Source organism: Nyctereutes procyonoides, unplaced genomic scaffold (assembly GCF_905146905.1).
Source record: "Nyctereutes procyonoides isolate TBG_1078 unplaced genomic scaffold, NYPRO_anot_genome, whole genome shotgun sequence".
Lineage (NCBI taxonomy): Eukaryota > Metazoa > Chordata > Mammalia > Carnivora > Canidae > Nyctereutes > Nyctereutes procyonoides.
Window position 1 is genome coordinate 56,440,579 of NW_026575043.1, and position 16,831 is coordinate 56,457,409.

At 49.7% G+C, this 16,831-nt stretch overlaps 1 protein-coding gene across 5 annotated transcripts in view; it reads right to left on the bottom strand.

Annotated features, from left to right (window-relative positions):
• The window catches only part of KDM2B (lysine demethylase 2B), a 120,065-nt gene that overhangs the window by 62,496 nt on the left and 40,738 nt on the right, over window positions 1-16,831 (bottom strand). For all 5 annotated transcript variants that reach the window (XM_055323419.1, XM_055323416.1, XM_055323418.1 and 2 more), the window contains 3 exons: window positions 10,338-10,453; window positions 4,534-4,660; window positions 1,438-1,925 (listed from right to left, as the gene is read on the bottom strand). In XM_055323419.1, coding sequence (XP_055179394.1) covers window positions 1,438-1,925; window positions 4,534-4,660; window positions 10,338-10,453 — 731 coding nt within the window. The remainder of the gene's footprint in view (window positions 1-1,437; window positions 1,926-4,533; window positions 4,661-10,337; window positions 10,454-16,831) is intronic.

Below are 16,831 nucleotides of genomic sequence, written 5' to 3' on the forward strand. Positions count from 1 at the left end.
TTTTTACTTTAAAGGACCTCAGAAGGAAAAAGGAGCCTCATAACAGAATTCTAAGGTCTCCTTTAGGAAACATAACATATAAAACTCCATGCCACGAGATTAGGGATTCTTAACCTGGGGTCCAGGAACAGGCTCAGGAGTCCAAGGCCCCTTGACACAGCATGCAAAATTTTGCCCGTTTCATAATTTTCATAAAACCCTCAACAGAGGTCAACAACCTCCAAAAAAGTCAAGAGTCAATGAAAAAGACCCAAAGCAAGTAAAGATTTGCCTTACAGGGACGATCACCACAGAGTTCTTTTAGCTGGCAATTTCCCCCAGTTATAAGATTTTCCTTTCCCAGCACCTGAAAGGGAACACCTTCTACATAAAGTGAAATAGATCTGGACTGATGATTTTGTATGCTGGCTCCCTCTTTTGGTGGTCCCTGTTAGACTGCCTGATGGGGGGCCCTGGGCAAATACTTGCTCTGTCACCTCAGGCATATCCTTTACCCTCTCTGAACCTACTTCCATGTCAGATAAGTACAGACAACTCAAGTACCTTGCCTAGCACTGGTCCCAGACAGGTAGGGAGTTTTCAACAAATACGTTATGATGATGATTACTCCAGAAGACCTCTCAGTCTATTTCCTGGGATATGCACACCCTGCATATCTGCACTCTGCCTGTAACAGCCTTCCCCATCTGGAGAACGCCTATGCAGCCTCTAAAGGCCAAGCCAAATGCCCTCTGCGTAACTGTTCCAGAGCCCTTGGCACCTGGTGTGGCTGATGAGTATCCTTCACCCTACTTCCATGCCCTGGGTACACACAGCATGCTACGTGCTTCTTAATTTTCCCTATCTCCTGGCTTCTTCTCCTACTTGCTTTCCTGCTAATTGGTGAGCTACCTGAGGGCAGTGACTATGCCTTCTGCTTTCTGTTCTCTCAGTGGCCAGCCCAGATGGTGCTCAATGAACATACGCTCAATAATTAGGCTCTACTTAGAGACCCCTGAACCCCAGGTGGTTACATGGCCCACCTTAGCTGGGCACCTGGAGGACTGCCCAGATGTGCAACATGCTCATATGCAACCTGGTCACAGACTCATGCTCCAGGGGAAGCCAGCCCAGAACAGCAAGTCTTCCAGCCCCGGGTGGAAGGGTCTGTCCCCAGACCTAATAAGAGCACTCACTATGGGTATAGCTATAATGCCTACTGCCAGTAAAGCCTCAGATTTTCAACAAGTGCTAAGAAAGAAGTCCTTGTCAACTACAGAGGCAGCTTCCCCTTTAGCTCTCAATGATGGCTTCAGCTCAGAAGCCCTAGACAGGCTTGCTTGGACCAGAAGTCCCTCTTCCACACAGAGAGACTTCACGACAGTTTGCAGTGAGCTGCCCCTGGGAGCCTACCCAGCCCTTCTCAGCTGCCCAGGCCCAGATGGAACCCCTGCCCACCTTCACACCCTCCAGGAGTGCCTGGGGGTCCTCGATGCCCTCAGGGACACACTTCTTGTTCTCTGGGAGGGATTCCAGTTTCTCCACCAGCGCTTTCAGGCCCTTCAGCTCAAACTCAGTGAGGTGGGTCCACTTGGCGGAGACCCCCGTGGCAGGAGAGCCAGTGGGTGTCTTAGGGTAGTCTGTGGGCACCGTCGTGGACTTCACACTTTCTTCTGACTCGTTAGACAAAGTCCTTTGGAGGAACCGCATGGCAGGTGCTTTGAGCTTCTTCCCAGGGGCCTCCTGGTCCTCTGAAGGGGTGCTGGTGGGTGACGGAGGGCCATCGGCGGGAGGCTTGGGCACCTTATCTGCACCCTCCTCCTCCTCCTCCTCCTCTTCTTCCTCCTCCTTCTCCTCCTCTTGAGGGTGCTGCTCACAAGACTCTTCCTCCATCTCCAACCAGGAATCAGATGAGAAGCCGTCTATGCTGGGCTTTCTTGGGGCATCTACAAGAAGCAGGAGGGTCACAAGAAACACTGAGATTAATGCCCTAAACTCCCTACTGGAAGTCCCTGGAAACTCCACTCACTATGCCTCCCTTTTACTCTGGACATCAAGCTCCTTTTGACAATTCTAATACATTGTCTGTGCCTTAGCCTCTAGAAAGGTTGTGGTCAATCAGATATAGGATCAAATTCCAGCTCTGTTTCTTTCCAGCTATGTATACCCAGACAGGTTGTTTCACCTCTCTGAATGCACCTGGCATTTTATTTGTCAACATCAGGTGAGTATAGGTGAGTATATAGTATAAGGCCAAAAATGCATATATTCTATAACAACTCCATTTTTATGAAATGTCCGGAACAAGGGGAAATCTATAGAGACAGAAAAAGTAGATTAATGGGTACCTAAACTGGGGGTGGGGGAGATAAGGAGATAACACAAGGGTACATGTTTCTGGGGTAAAGAAAACAACCCCAAATTGCCTGGTGATAGTTGCACAGCTCTGGGAATATATGAAAAACAACCACTGAGTTGTACACATTAAATTGTATATTAATTGTATGGGGACTATATCCCAATAATGCTTTTTTAAAAAATACAAGACAGGGGATCCCTGGGTGGCGCAGCGGTTTGGCGCCTGCCTTTGGCCCAGGGCGCGATCCTGGAGACCCGGGATCAAATCCCACGTCAGGCTCCCGGTGCTTGGAAGCCTGCTTCTCCCTCTGCCTGTGTCTCTGCCTCTCTCTCTCTCTCTCTGTGACTATCATAAATAAATAAAAATTTTAAAAAAAAATTAAAAATAAATAAATAAATAAATAAATAAAAATACAAGACAAAAAAATGCTTCTCTGAACGCTCGAGGTGAGGATCCAATAAGGCTTTGCTGAGATCGGGTCCTAGCACACAACCAGCATTTGATAAATGAGGCATCTCCCTGATGTCTCCCCTTTACTTTGGTAGGAGAAGCAGTGAGGCTTCAGAGGAATCAGAGGCAAGAAATTTCAAGAAAAAAGCAGGCATCAACAATGCAAAAGCTGCCTCAAGCTTTCCTCTGGTGCCTATGAATGGAATTGGGAATGTTCTACAGCTCTAAAATATCCAAATGAGAGAAGTGACCCTCCGTTTCCTGGTCCTGAGGACTGCCACAAAAATCAAACTTCTGGTCCTCACAGGAATGTGTAAGCTACTACAACCACAGGGGTCACCCTCATTATTTCAGACTAACTTCCCATTTCCTACCAGGCTGGGAGCTTCCAAAGAGCAGGTTGTGGGGTTTCAGGACTTTTCAACACCTGAATATTGCATCATCTGACATGTACGAGACCCATAAGAGACTCCCCAGGCAAAACTGAATTTCTAGGAAGTAAATAACCACTTCCCGATACAGACCTCAGCAGAACTATTTTGCTGAGTTCTATTACAAATAGTTCAGGAGAGAACTATTTGTTCTCCATCATATGCCCAATCTGAAAGCTCTAAAAAAAGTCACTAAGGATGAGAGTCAAGGGAAGGAGGGTAGAGGCTTTCTACAATGAGAAAAAAAAAAATAATAAGGAATCTAAAAATCATGGAGATTGCAGGAGAAACTGTGTAGACCCTACAGGAGACAGATCGATCCTATTTTTCTATCCTGTGATGAGAAAGAAGCAGTAGGGATCCCTGGGTGGCGCAGCGGTTTGGCGCCTGCCTTTGGCCCAGGGCACGATCCTGGATACTCGGGATCGAATCCCACGTCGGGCTCCCGGCGCATGGAGCCTGCTTCTCCCTCTGCCTGTGTCTCTGCCTCTCTCTCTCTCTGTGACTATCATAAATAAATAAAAATTTAAAAAATATTTAAAAAAATAAAAAAAAAAGAGAAAGAAGCAGTAAATGAGTCTCAGCAACTCTGGATCCAGAAAACCCCTCAGCTCAGAGGCAGCGGGGGAAGACCCATGTTCTTCCAGATTGCTCCTCAGGGCTCACTGGCACAGTTACAGGCAAGTTCAGGCAGGCATCTAGAAGTCTAGATTCCAGGATCAAGCCATTTGGGGGGTGATGTCCCTTTAAGTAAAGGCATTAAGGCAGGGCTCCCTGCAGCAGCCATGGCTCTAAAGGCTATTCCCCTGCCTCTGTCAGAACCACCCAAAGCTCTGCCATGCTTGTGTCTCCAGCTCTGGTCACCCCTCCCCGCTGGTTCCAAGCTGGCCTCAGATTTTGGGGGATTGGCTGCATCCCATGGGCCTGTTCCTATATAGACAAAAATCCAACCCCTAGGTGCAGCGGAGGGCTGAGAATAGGGGATCAGCTGGTGGCCACGGAGGAATAAAACAACCAGGATTCTTTGCTCTGTAGGGATCCTGTTTCAGCAACCATGCCTGGGAATGACTCCTCAGCATGACCTGGAGGCCACCAAGGTGACTCTGTTAGGATCACACTTTCAATTTCTTGGACTCTGTATTCCAAATGGGACAGTGACAAAGATGGCTTCCCCTCCTAAGGGGTCTCTACGAATCTGCCCAACACTTTGGTTCAAAAGAATTCCAAGAACCCAGAGACTCTCAAGGGCCACACTGAAAAAATTCTTCCTGCCCAGCTGAGCAGTGGAAGCGGCTGGGCCCACATTGCACTCACCAATAAGCATGGATTCTCTCTGGTATTCCTGAGTGAGGTAGGACCGCTGGGTCACACAGTACACGTATCTTTCCAAGACATACCAGCACATCTCATAGTAGAAGGGGTAACGAAATTTGGACTGCACCTGAAAGCAAAGACCCAGGTTGGAAGTCAACTTCTGTAAGGCAAAGGAGAACCAAGGGAGAAAATGGGGAGGTGGGGGCGGGGTTCTGCGGGTAGGAGTTATTTTCACCATCTTAACAAGAGCACAAATGGTGTGAGGAGGAAAAATGGGGGAGGTGGGAGCTGGAAGGCAGGAGAGAGGCGCTGAAAGGGGCAAGATACCAGTAGCATGCATAAATGAAGAGGAAGAGGGGAAAAAGAGGCCTAGGTGAGAGCATCATTTCAAAGCCCCCTGAGCTACAGGGCACCAGGGGAAGGCGGACTGGGGTCCACTTTGTGCTTCTGTGAGATGCAGAGAAACAAGAATTGTTCCCTGACCTGCTGACAGAGGGTGCGGGTACCTGCAGATCTGAGCCTGATTCCAGCTACAACAAACACAGGCTCCTCCTCGTTCTCAAAAATTCTTGCACAGACTCTGCTATGCTCCCTGCCCCTTGAAAGACAGAAATTGACACACACACCCCCAAACCTTACCCATTTGCAAACCGGCTACCAAGCATCTCCTGCACTCTGGGTAGGGAGGCACAGGGGGCGGCCAATGAGGAGGGAGGGGATGTGGCCTCTCCTACCCCAGGGGGAGGGGCTTCAGACGGTCCCACCCCTGCTCCACCCGGACAACCACCTGGCACTGCCCCACCTGTACTCCCAGAAGATTCCCTTGGACACAGGTCCCCAGGGTGACCCAGACGGCTCTAACACCAGGAGACACACGCTTGGGTCTGGAGCAGGAGCCCAGAGGGAGCTCCCCTTTGGGCCATTTCTTTGAGGGGAGGAAGTGTAGGTGCAGATAGCTTTGTGTATCAGAACTATGAAAAGCCCTGGGCTCCAGGAGGATTCTGATGGGTGGAAGCACGGGGTCTAAATGGACAAGATGACAAAGAAAGATGGCAAAGAAGCAATTCCACTGATGGCCTTGCACTGATGAACATTCTGGAAACTTCATCCTGAACCCATAGATCTTGCACATCCACATGCACTCCGGGCCCGCTCTCTTGCCCTCTCGCCAAGGGTGTGTCTGCCTCCAGGAACTTCTGCTTGTGCAAGAGACCCCTCTTCACCTCTCCTAACTTCCAGAAACCCAGGGAGTTGGATGTCAAGCCAAGACACCCTCCTACCTTTCCCTGCGACAGCCTACAGGCAACTTTCTACATGTGGGATAAAGGCAAAGACAAGCAGACCTAAGACCTCCATGTGCCCTAAAATAGCATTTTCCTGACCCTCTCACAATGACCACCTGGAAAAATCCCCAACTCTGCCCTGAGAGTCCCAGCTCAGTCCCCCCAGCCACCCCAGGCCCCACTGACTTAGTTTTCAACCGTGAGGCCCACGGTTGCCCACGTTGGGGGTCTTGCTTCTCCCATCTGCTTATTGGATCCATTTGACCTCCCCACCTCTGGTGGATGGGGTGTGCTGGAATGAGATCCTGGCCGCCGCATGCTTTTGAGCTCCTCCGGGGGAATGCATGGAGTTGGGAACATCTAGCGGTTTCCTTGGCTCCAGCTACATTCCTGAGAACCCTGGCTTTAATGTTGAGATAGCATTCATCCTTTTTCACCGTCACTGGATCAATGCCCTTCTGAGTTTATAAGGAGAGGGGCACTTCAGACTGAGACAGAGCCTGACCTCCTGTGAAGAAGGGTCTGGGAGCCTCAGCCCTACCCCCGCTCCAGAGCAAGGACCAAGCGACGATTTTGAAACCAATTGCCAATACCAACAGAGCAGGATGAGGGCGGGCAGGCCCACCTCTTCTCCCACCCTCATTCACATCTCCTGACTTCAGATTCGATTGGCAAATCTCTGAAGTTGCTTTTGTCCTTTCAAATTTTGGGAAACCATGCAAGCCGCTCTGCACTGATGGGCACAACCAGCGCCCAAGAATCTTTCTAGATCAGGAAAAAAAAATATTTTTTTTTTGGCTCTACGTCAGGAGAGGAGGAAGAGAAGTCTCCCCTCCTTGTTGCTGAACCCAAGGGAAACCAGCTGAGTGAAAACAAATGCTGATGAAGGAATTCAAAATTTTTCATTTTATTTATTTTTTTTTTTTCCAAGAGAGCACCGCAGGAAACAAAAATTTGCAAAGAATTGACTTACAAACGGGTTGTCGCCTTCCACCCTTCGCCTCCAAAAGGTTTCAGCCACATGCCTGGGAACATTAAACACACGATTGCTCAACATTATTTGTTGACAAATTCGGAGCCTCACCAAATTGAGCTGTTCACCGAAAGGCAAGGCATTCAGAAAGCATGCAGCGCTCCCAGCCTGGGGGGTCGGGGGGAATCAGTCTATATCTGCAGATCTCAAGGAGTAGCTGTGAGTTCCCAAAGGCCCTTGAGAGTAGCACTTGGCCTTAGCCCCTCCTCTAACAGCTGAGTGACTTTAGGAGATCAGAACCAAAGGTATTTTGGTGCATCTAAATCTCCTAGGTCTCAAGGGACTTGAAAAACTAAAATATGAGGGTGGGTGGAAGAGTCTTAAAATTTGTTTTTCTCCTGGAAAAAAAAAAAAGTCAATGGAAAAAAAAATCCAATGGTAGAGGAAAAGAGGAAAGGAAGGGAAAATTATTTGCGATTTCCAAATAGATATTCACTGGCTGAGGGGGAATGGAGCGTGCGGCGTTACCTTTCCTGAGAAAGCTGCTTTCACTAGAGCCATTAGGAAAAAAAAAAAAAAGATAAACATAAGAGAGACGGCAGTTTAATGAATGATCGACTGGACCATCCCTGTTCCTCATCAAGCTAACTGGAGTTAAAAAATATGTCGTGATAGTTGTTGAGACGTTATCTTCAAATAATAAACATGCAACACATCCATTCCTTGGTGTCGTTCCTTCTGCCCCCTGTGTCTTTACAATGAGAGGATTTAATCTGCACAGGGCAGTACGCATGTGGGTTTCTTCACAGAGAAACCACCAGGCCCTGGCAGGACAGAGCCACAGGGGCAGCAGGGTGAAGTCATCTATCATCCAACCCCCCCCCCCCAATATTAAAATCCTTATGCTTAAGACATGGCTTCCTAAACATAGGAGACTGCTGGGTTTCCCCTGGTCTGGATGGAAAGGGTCCTCACTTTGGGCCGCAAAGGCAAATTCTTTTTCTAAGACAAATCCACACCATGAGGCTTAAAGATTGACAGTTTTGTGTCCCAGCCCCTGCCTTTGGTTTCCAAGCAAAGCCCTGTTTTAGGGACTCTTGAAAAACTATTTTTAAATGGCCATAACCTTCTTAAGAAAGCTCGCAGGGATGTAAGGAATTAAGCTGTAGCAAGCTGACAAGGAGCCCTGGCATTTTATCTGGCTTCCAGTGCTCTCTCCCCAGCATCTTTTGTCTGCCTTGGCTCCTAAGACATAAACAATTGGGCCTTGTAGCCAAGCCCTCTCCAAAGACCAGAAATCAAAGCAGATTAAACAGCCTGCCGCTGCTTCCAACCCAGCCTGCCCGCCAGCCTGCCCACCAGCCCCCCACCCATCAACGTGCCTCAGGGAAACCAGGTGGGGCGCCTACTCAGACAACAGGGACGGTGGGCCTTGGTTGGGGGGGGGGGAACCCTGCCGTGCTTATCTCAACATGGGCATGATATCCTACAGGCACTCAGTGTGATGCTGGGGGTTCCACACTGTTACCCTCCCTTCCACCTCCCACCAAGCAGGGGAGGGGAGCTGGGCTCCTGATGGAATCATGGGGCCCAAATCCACGGAGATATACAATTCGGATTCCCCAGGGGAGGGGGACAGCTGTCAAGCAAGTTGCCAAAGCCTTTAGAAATCCCAGTCTGATTCTGGCTTTCAGGAATTGGCTAGAAAGTCGTGGGCCTCACTTCTTCTAGATTTCTTCTTTTCTATCCCATACACCCCCCCCCCCCCAAGTCTGCTCACACGCAAACTGGCCCATTCTTCAGGGCTGGCCAAAGAACAGTTGGCTGAAGCCCCAGACAGCACTTGACCCAGACTGAGATGACCACTCACACCCAGAAAGCCACAGAGAAGCATCCACCAGACCAGGGCTGGCTGCGGCTGGCCTCCCCCAGACCGGAAAAGGGATGGTAGGCAGGCAACAGAGAAAATCCACAAAACAAGACTGTCTCTGCAGATCCAGGCATCCCAGCAGCAAACCCATCAATCTGAAGATGTGCAGTTGCCCTTGTCAGCACACCTGACCACTGAATACAGCTCAAGGTTGTTCCCAGGAAACCCTCAGACAAGGTCCCTCAACGTCGAGACTGTTAGAGAAGTCAGATACACAGCAGCTAAGATTTTGGTTCATGTATGTGATTTTGTGCAGATCAGGGCCTATAAACAAGACCAAGAAAGGTGGGGACCCTGGGCCCAAGGCATCTGCCTCAATGAGATGCTTCTTCAGAGTCCAGGCATGACAGTACCTCCCCAGGGTAAAAAAAAGTCATCTGGGGCAAAATCCAAGAAGACGTGGTATGGTCTATCCATACAATGGACTCTGATTCAGCCACAGAAAGGAACAAAGCACTGATCCATGGTACAACATGGATGAACCCTAAAAACATCATGAGAAGTAAAAGCAACTAATCACAAAAGAACACAATATATGATTCGGTTTATAGAACGTCCAGTAAGAGGCAAATCCGTAGAGTCAGAAAGCAGAGTGTTGGTTGCCAAAGGCTTGGGAGGTCGGTGGGGAGGGAGGTGTGGTACAGAAGGTAACTGCTGATGAGTAGAAGGTTTCTTTCTGGGGCATGAAGATATCCTTGCATTAGAGTGGTGGTTACACAACTATGTGAATATACGCCAAATGCCACTGACCTGGGCATTGTAACTGTCAATTTTATGATATGCGGTTTCTATCTCAATAAAAAAAAGAAATGAATATTTGAATAACTATAAGAAAAAAGAAGAAAGAATGGGCACTGTCTTGGCCCGTTCCCTCCCTCAAATCTGTCTCAAATGTCTAGGGACACTTGGCCAAACTCCACAATGGGAAGAGGGTGCAGATGCAAGCAGCCAGTACTTTCCAGAGGAAGCTCATGGAGCGGAGTGGAGAGGAGCACCGGGTCAGGTGTCTAAGCCTCAGCATCCCCCCGCCCAGTCCTGGGTGGTGGAGGTCAGGGAGACCCTACATGTTACTGTCACCGTCAAGAGGAAAAGCCTCCACACCCCCACCCCACCCCACCCTGCAAGCAAGACACTGAGACAGAGCTCAGAGCCAATCCTGAGGGACTCACAGGTACTGCCTTCCTCAGGGCACTACTTCACATTTGGGGTCCCTGGATGGAGGGGACACACGCCCAAGAGCTGACCTTTCCAAGGCCCCCCTCTGAACCACAGCAGTAATAACCACAAAATCCCCTGCCCAACTCCTTTGCATCCCTCCCAACACAGGAGAAGAAAGAGGCAGGGTTCCTGATATTTCACAGTGCTTTCTCAAAAGATACTTCCTCTTTGAGAAGGGGGTTTTGGCCGCCACTAGCCTGGAGCTGAACAGAAACTCCAGGGGCTCTGGGTGGGACTCCTGCCAACAGCCCCTGCAAGGACCAAGACCCTGCTTGAGGCAGGGAACAGGAGGGAGGGGGGACCAAGGAGGACTCTGGAACCACTTGTCCCACATACCCTGAGCGCCAGACAGAGCTCAGGGGCCGGGCAACCCCACGAGGAGAGAAGGAAGCGGCCTTACCCGTGTTCTGTCCTCGATCTCATAGATCCGCAGCTGCATGGGCACGTTAAAGCTGTGCAGGATGTTTCCACCAAATACCAGAGAGTCTACGGGAGTGTAGACTGCATGAATCCAACCTGGGGTGGGGAGGGCATAGAGAGAGGATCAGCCACTGGTTCCTGGACCACTGGGGTGGGAGGGTCACCTATGGAGCATGCAGAAGGGCACAGGAGGTTCAGTGAGCAACCAGGGCCAGAACTGAGGATACTCGGGCTGCCTGATGCAGAAGGCAGGGTTCCTGGCTGGCTGACAGGTCTCAGACACACAGCCTTGATGGACCGCTGCAGGCACGGACCCTTAGCTGGCTCAAGACGGTGGTAGGCGGCTGGATGGCCTTGATAAGGCTTCCTCATATTGTTGCAGGCCTGGCCGCAGCAGCCAACAGAGGCAGGCCCTGTCTCCCTCCCTTGTTGGCCAGGGAGCTGGACCCCTCTCATTCAGGGTGCTCACCCGCCCCTCAGAATCCCAGAGACCACCAGTCTCAGGAGGAGTCACGAAGGATTGCTTGAGGCCACAACTCAGGAGTGACATCTTGCCAGAACTACAAGATCCAGACACATGCCTGCCCGACACACCGAAAAGTGAAGTTATAATGATTGGAACCCAGGGTGTCGCCTTGTTCGGTCTGTGAAGGCCAGACAAATCAAGCCACCTGATTCCTTTGGCAAAGGAATGTTTCAAGAGCTCAACAGACCCACATGCACCCCCGCCTATAGTAATAGTGCAGAGCTAGGGGACAGGCAGGATTATAATCCACTCCCATTTACAGATGCCGAAACGAAGGCTAGGAGAAGGTTAGTGACTTGCTGAATGAAGCCACAACTACTAAGTGACAGCGCCTCCGTTTTTAGTATATGTGCTGCCGAAGCGAGCACACAGTGCCTCCGTTTTTGATGGCTATGCTGTACTGGTGTTCTACACGGGTTAGTGCACCAGGCCTAACCCGTTCTGCACTGGTTAGTGCACCAGGCCTACAGGTCCCAGGAAAAGGGACTGCAAACATGCCAGGGAGGCAAAGAGACACACAGAGAGAAACAAGAGAGATAGAGCTGAGACAAGGATAGACAGAGGCGGAGAGACTCATGGTGAAAGACAGGGTCAGCACAGGACAAAGGTGACAGACAGGACAACCCAAGCCCCAGGATCCTGAGCCCTGGCACCCACGTCTTCTCTTTCCTGGCCCCTCTTCTCCAACTCATGTGAATCATTTGTTTGCTTGAAGGACAATTGCAGAGCCCCTATACCTCCACCGAAAAGATGCCAACCCCGGGTCACAGGCAGCCACAGGTGGCCATGGACACCATCTGTGGGACACTCAGGGTGCTGAGCCATCAGGGAGTGGGATGAGCAGGCAGTCATGGGGGAGGCCAGGGGAACCACCAGCCCAGAGCACAAGAACTAAGACTCTGTGTAACCTGGTTCTGCTGTCAGCTCCCCAGACTGCTGGCTCCACTGGGCAGGTGCGCTCCTGCCAACACCTGGGCACCTTCCCGATACCTTCGCACCTCTGTGCAGGACAAGTACGGCTGCCGACTTGGCTTCCACATCTGCTTCTGCCTCTCCACCTCAGCTGTGGAGCACCTGATTTTCTCAGCTGTACATTTTTTTTAATATTTTTGCTGAGCAGAGCTACACTATTACTGTTCTTGTTACCACCATCAATGTTACTTAAGCAACATTTCCTAAACTGAGACCTAGGACCGCCGAGGTCAAGCAGATGCATATGGTGGGGTAAAGCCTGAATGGGGCAAAGATTCCTGGGTCCTGTTCCTATGCTCCTCACATGCTGACGCAGAGCCCTAGAGAAAGCCCAAGCTCCCCAGACCTCCGGGGAAAAGTGTTCCATGGCTGACTCACTATGCAATAGGGGGCACTAGACTATCCCCTCTCCTGGCCTCCATCTGCCCACGTGAAATGAGGGAGATCATTGCCTCCCCTGTGGGGGACCTGGTGAGCAAGAACTCAGTCCATGTAAGCAACTGCCACTGATATTTGTGGTCATCTCATTCCTCCCTGAAGGTTTGCAAAGAGTGATACCCACGTAAATCTGCATTTATCAGCCCTGGACTCTCCCTTCTGTCCTGTCAGGTAGAAAATGCAGACACACCCAACCTGTTACCCTGCTGTGTGAGCAAAGCAGGAAATAGAAGAGAGATTCTGTTTCAAGTGGAGTGACAGGAAATCTATGCCCCCAGGCATTTCAAGGGGTTCTAGAAACTTCTACCCACTCCCCTCTATCCCCCAAGCCAGGACCTCACAGGTGGGTCAGGCAGCCTCAAATGGATCAGTCACTGCCAAGTTCCTCCCCCGAGCCTTCCTCAGATTGCTCCATGACTTAAACATTCCCCTCCAGAAGAACCAGGGAGGGGAAACAACAGCGTTCATAGACTCCATCCATCCCCACCCTCCTGGTGATGTCTCCTTAGCTGCACCCAGTAAGCATGAGAGAGCAGGTGTCCCATGCTGGTGACTGGGCTGGGGGGGCTGGTATCTGCCTTGTGCATGCTTTCAGGCCAGAGTCACCAGCAATACGAAGGCAATAACAGAGGCAATTCAGGCCAAGAGACAGGGTACAGATCCAATCGTGGAAGGAAAGCAGGCGACCCACAAAACCTACTGACAGGTGTTCTCTGGGACCTGAGGGCCAGTGGAGCACAGGGAGCCTCTCTCACCCACAACCCAGACACTCAGGATTCAGATACCAAAGCCCCCTCCGCCCCCATCCACCTTTGTCTGTCTTTGTGGCTGCTGTAAGGGTAAACCCAAAAGTCATGCACCTCACAAAGGGCCAAGACCTGCTTCCTTCATGGACTCCCTGAGCTGGGCCAGGCCCCAGGCTGGGCAGGCCAGCTGCCAAGGTGCAGCCTCTCCTCTCTAGGACCTCACAGCTGGTACCAATGATCCAAACTGGCAGGTCACAGACTGCGGTAGACTCAGGAGTATGTTTAGTTTGATTCACCTGTGTTACAAAAATGGGGAAATTTCACAAGATAATCTAAATTATTTCCTTCTCTAGAAAAACAGGAAGGTGGGCCCACTAGGCCATTTTCATCCAACTTTAACTGGCTAGAGATGAGCAGCAAACATTTGGTTTCCTGGAGCCCCAACTCCTCCGCTTCACATCTAGCCTGCTTCACTGCTACCATCTCTCTACTCTCTACCCATTTTACAGGCAGATCATCTGAGGCCCAAGCCACATTACCCTATTGAGTAGCTTCAGGTTACTTTTTCTCAGAATGTCCCAAGACTACGAAAAACACCTAGGGCTACCCCTGAATTTGGGGTCATGAGCGATTCTTTCTTTCTTTCTTTCTTTTTTTAATATTTATTTATTTATTTATTTATTTATTTATTTATTTATTTATTTATTTATTTATTTATTTTAGAGGGAGAGAGAGAGAGAATACAGGGGGAGCAGAGGGAAAAGATGAGGGAGAGAGAAAACAATTCTAAGCAGACTCTTCACCAAGCCTGGAGCCCAACATAGGCTCAATGTGGGGTTTGATCCCATCACTTAGATATCATGACCTGAGCCAAAATCAAGAGTCATATGCTCAACCGAGCCACCCAGGCGCCCCTAGGTCATGGGTGATTCTTAATACAAGGCAAAGATGGGAAACACTTTCAGGCCAGATCAAGCCACTGACCTCAGGGTCCTTCCCAGGTCCCCATACTGGCCTCCACCATCCTGGCTGCTCCCTGGCTGGACATGAATTCAAAACAGAGAGAATCTGTCTTATAGTCCCCCCCTATCACTTTCCACACTGCCAAGTGGGCCCTTAAGGAAGTTTGTTAAATGAGCAAAAAATTCTCCCAAAGTCACATAGCTGAGAAGGGAGACCAGATCATAAGTCTGCTGACTCCCAGGCTAATGGAGAACGAGAACCAGGTCAACTCTGAAACTAGGCACATCTGGGCTCTTGCCCTGCTCTGTTGCTTATTAACTGTGTGACCTTGGACTAGTTCATTCACCTCTCTGGGCCTCAGGAAACTTATTTAAGATTTTTTAAGGGACGCCTGGCTCAGTGGTTGGGCATCTGCCTTTGGCTCAGGGCTTGATCCCGAGATCTGGGATCGAGTCCCGTGTTGGGCTCCTTGTGGGGAGCCTGCTTCTCCCTCTGCCTGTGTCTCCGCCTCTCTCTCTTTGTGTCTTTCATGAATAAATAAATAAAATATTTTTTTAAAAAAAGATTTTTTAAAAAGATTTTTTTAGGGCAGCCCCAGTGGCTCAGTGATTTAGTGCCACCTTCAGTCCAGGGCATGATCCTGGAGACCTGGGATCAAGTCCCACATCGGGCTCCCTGCATGGAGCCTGCTCCTCCCTCTGCCTGTGTCTCTGCCTCTCTCTCCCTCTCTCTCTGTGTCTCTCATGAATGAATAAATAAATAAAAACTTTTTTAAAAAAAGATTTTTTTTTAACTAATCTCTACACTCAATGTGGGGCTCAAACTCACAACCCCGAGATTAAGAGTTGCCTGCTCTACCACCGCTGAGCCAGGCACCCCCATGAATCTTCTTTGTTTAAAGAAATAAGTTTCAGGATGCCTGGGTGGCTCAGTAGTTGAGCATCTACCTTCAGCTCAGGGCGTGATCCCGGTCTGGGATGGAATCCACATCAGGCTCCCTGTGAGGAACCTGCTTCTCCCTCTGCACCTGTGTCTCCGCCTCTCTCTCTCTGTGTCTCTCTTGAATAAATGAATAAAATCTTTAAAAAACAATAAAATAAATAAAAATAAAGAAATAAGTTTCTTCCCATTGCTTATGAAGAAAGTAAGTAACGTATGTAAAATATTTGTCGCTCAGTAATATGAGTTATTATTACCATTAGCCATAGTTCACTGAAGCTGGTGCAGCCAGAGGGGGAGGCTGAGCGCATCAGCATGGTCAGGGCATTGGCCACAGGTCACATCACATGAAGGAAAAAGATGTCACTGGGTCCATCTGACTTCCCACTTCTTGGGGATGATTTCCACCTCAAGTTTTCCTTCCACCTAATGATCAGGCTAAGTCTGGGTAATTTGCCAGCCACTCCTGCCCCTGGCTGTGTGCACCCTGGTGAGGCCTCTGTATTCCCACTGCCTCTGCCTCATCAACAGGACAAACCCGCACCTCTTTCTCCAGATAACATTCCCCAGCCACCTTCAAGTCTTCCTCTTCCAGGCAGCTTTTCCAGACCACCCAGGAATGGGGCCTGAGAACTGTCACCCCTGCAGCACAGCCAGTACCCAGGCCACACACAAGAAAAAAGAGTTAAACCACATCTCATAAAGACACTGTAACATTTAAAACCATCCCAACCTAGCAACTTCCTGGTTAACTTAGAGCTTTGAAGACCTGCTAAATGACCCACAGGGAGATGTGAGGCCAGCATGAGGTACGAGGACACAGGTCCAAGGTTGCATTGTAGTGACAAAGACCCATGGTGGGAGGTCAGAGGTGAGAAATGCCAGAATTAGCTTCTCTACTCCTGATACAGAAGAACCCACATGGGGCAGCCCTGGTGGCGCAGTGGTTTAGCGCCGCCTGCAGCCCAGGGCGTGATCCTGGAGACCCGGGATCAAGTCCCACATCGGGCTCCTTGCATGGAGCCTGCTTCTCCCTCTGCCTGTGTCTCTGCCTCTCTCTTTCTCTGTGTCTCTCATGAATGAATAAATAAATAAATAAACTATTAAAAAAAAAAAAAAAGAACCCACATGGAGAGACGCCGGCTTCTCCAAGGTTAGCTCTCCACTGTTCACCCAAAGCCACACTCCAACTCTCCCAACCCCCAGATATGTGTCTGTCCACAGCGCAGGGGGCGCTGGGGCTGGAAAGAATCCCCAGGTGCCCAATGACTTCTGTGACTACATAACTCCGGCCCCTCAGTTTTCACTGGTTGGCAACAAAATGGGAAAAATGAAGATGGCACAGATTTTTCATAGACTCAAAACTGTCAGATTTAAAGAACTGTCCTTTATTCTGAAATCATGTACTTCCAACTTTTTTAGCGTCATCTTCCATTTGTGAAAATCAGCAATAGTAGATGCCAGGGTGTTTTTGTTTTGCTTTGTTTTTAATTAACACCCGTCTTTAGCAAAACTACAAGTTTATAACTACAAGCTCCCATTTTTCTTTTTTTTAATTTCATTGGTCCCTGCAGAAATCAATGCCTGGGTACCATACGTACCCCCTCCCCCTGAGAAGGTGACAAATTTTAACTGTCCACTTTTCCACTTCCTGAACAGGCTGGCATCTCACTCACAACCCTCGGGGCCAGGAGTCTTTGCTGGGGTCTCACTCAGCCCAGTAGCTGCAGTTCAAATCCTCCTCTTGCCTTCAGCAGATAGTCACACCCCTGCTGGAGCTCCAATGTCGCTTCGCAAGACCCTTTCCAACTTGCTAAGTCACCAAAATGAACACCCCTCCCATCCCAGACTAAAGGAAAGCAATGAGCCACCTCCCCGCTCTGCAAAAAG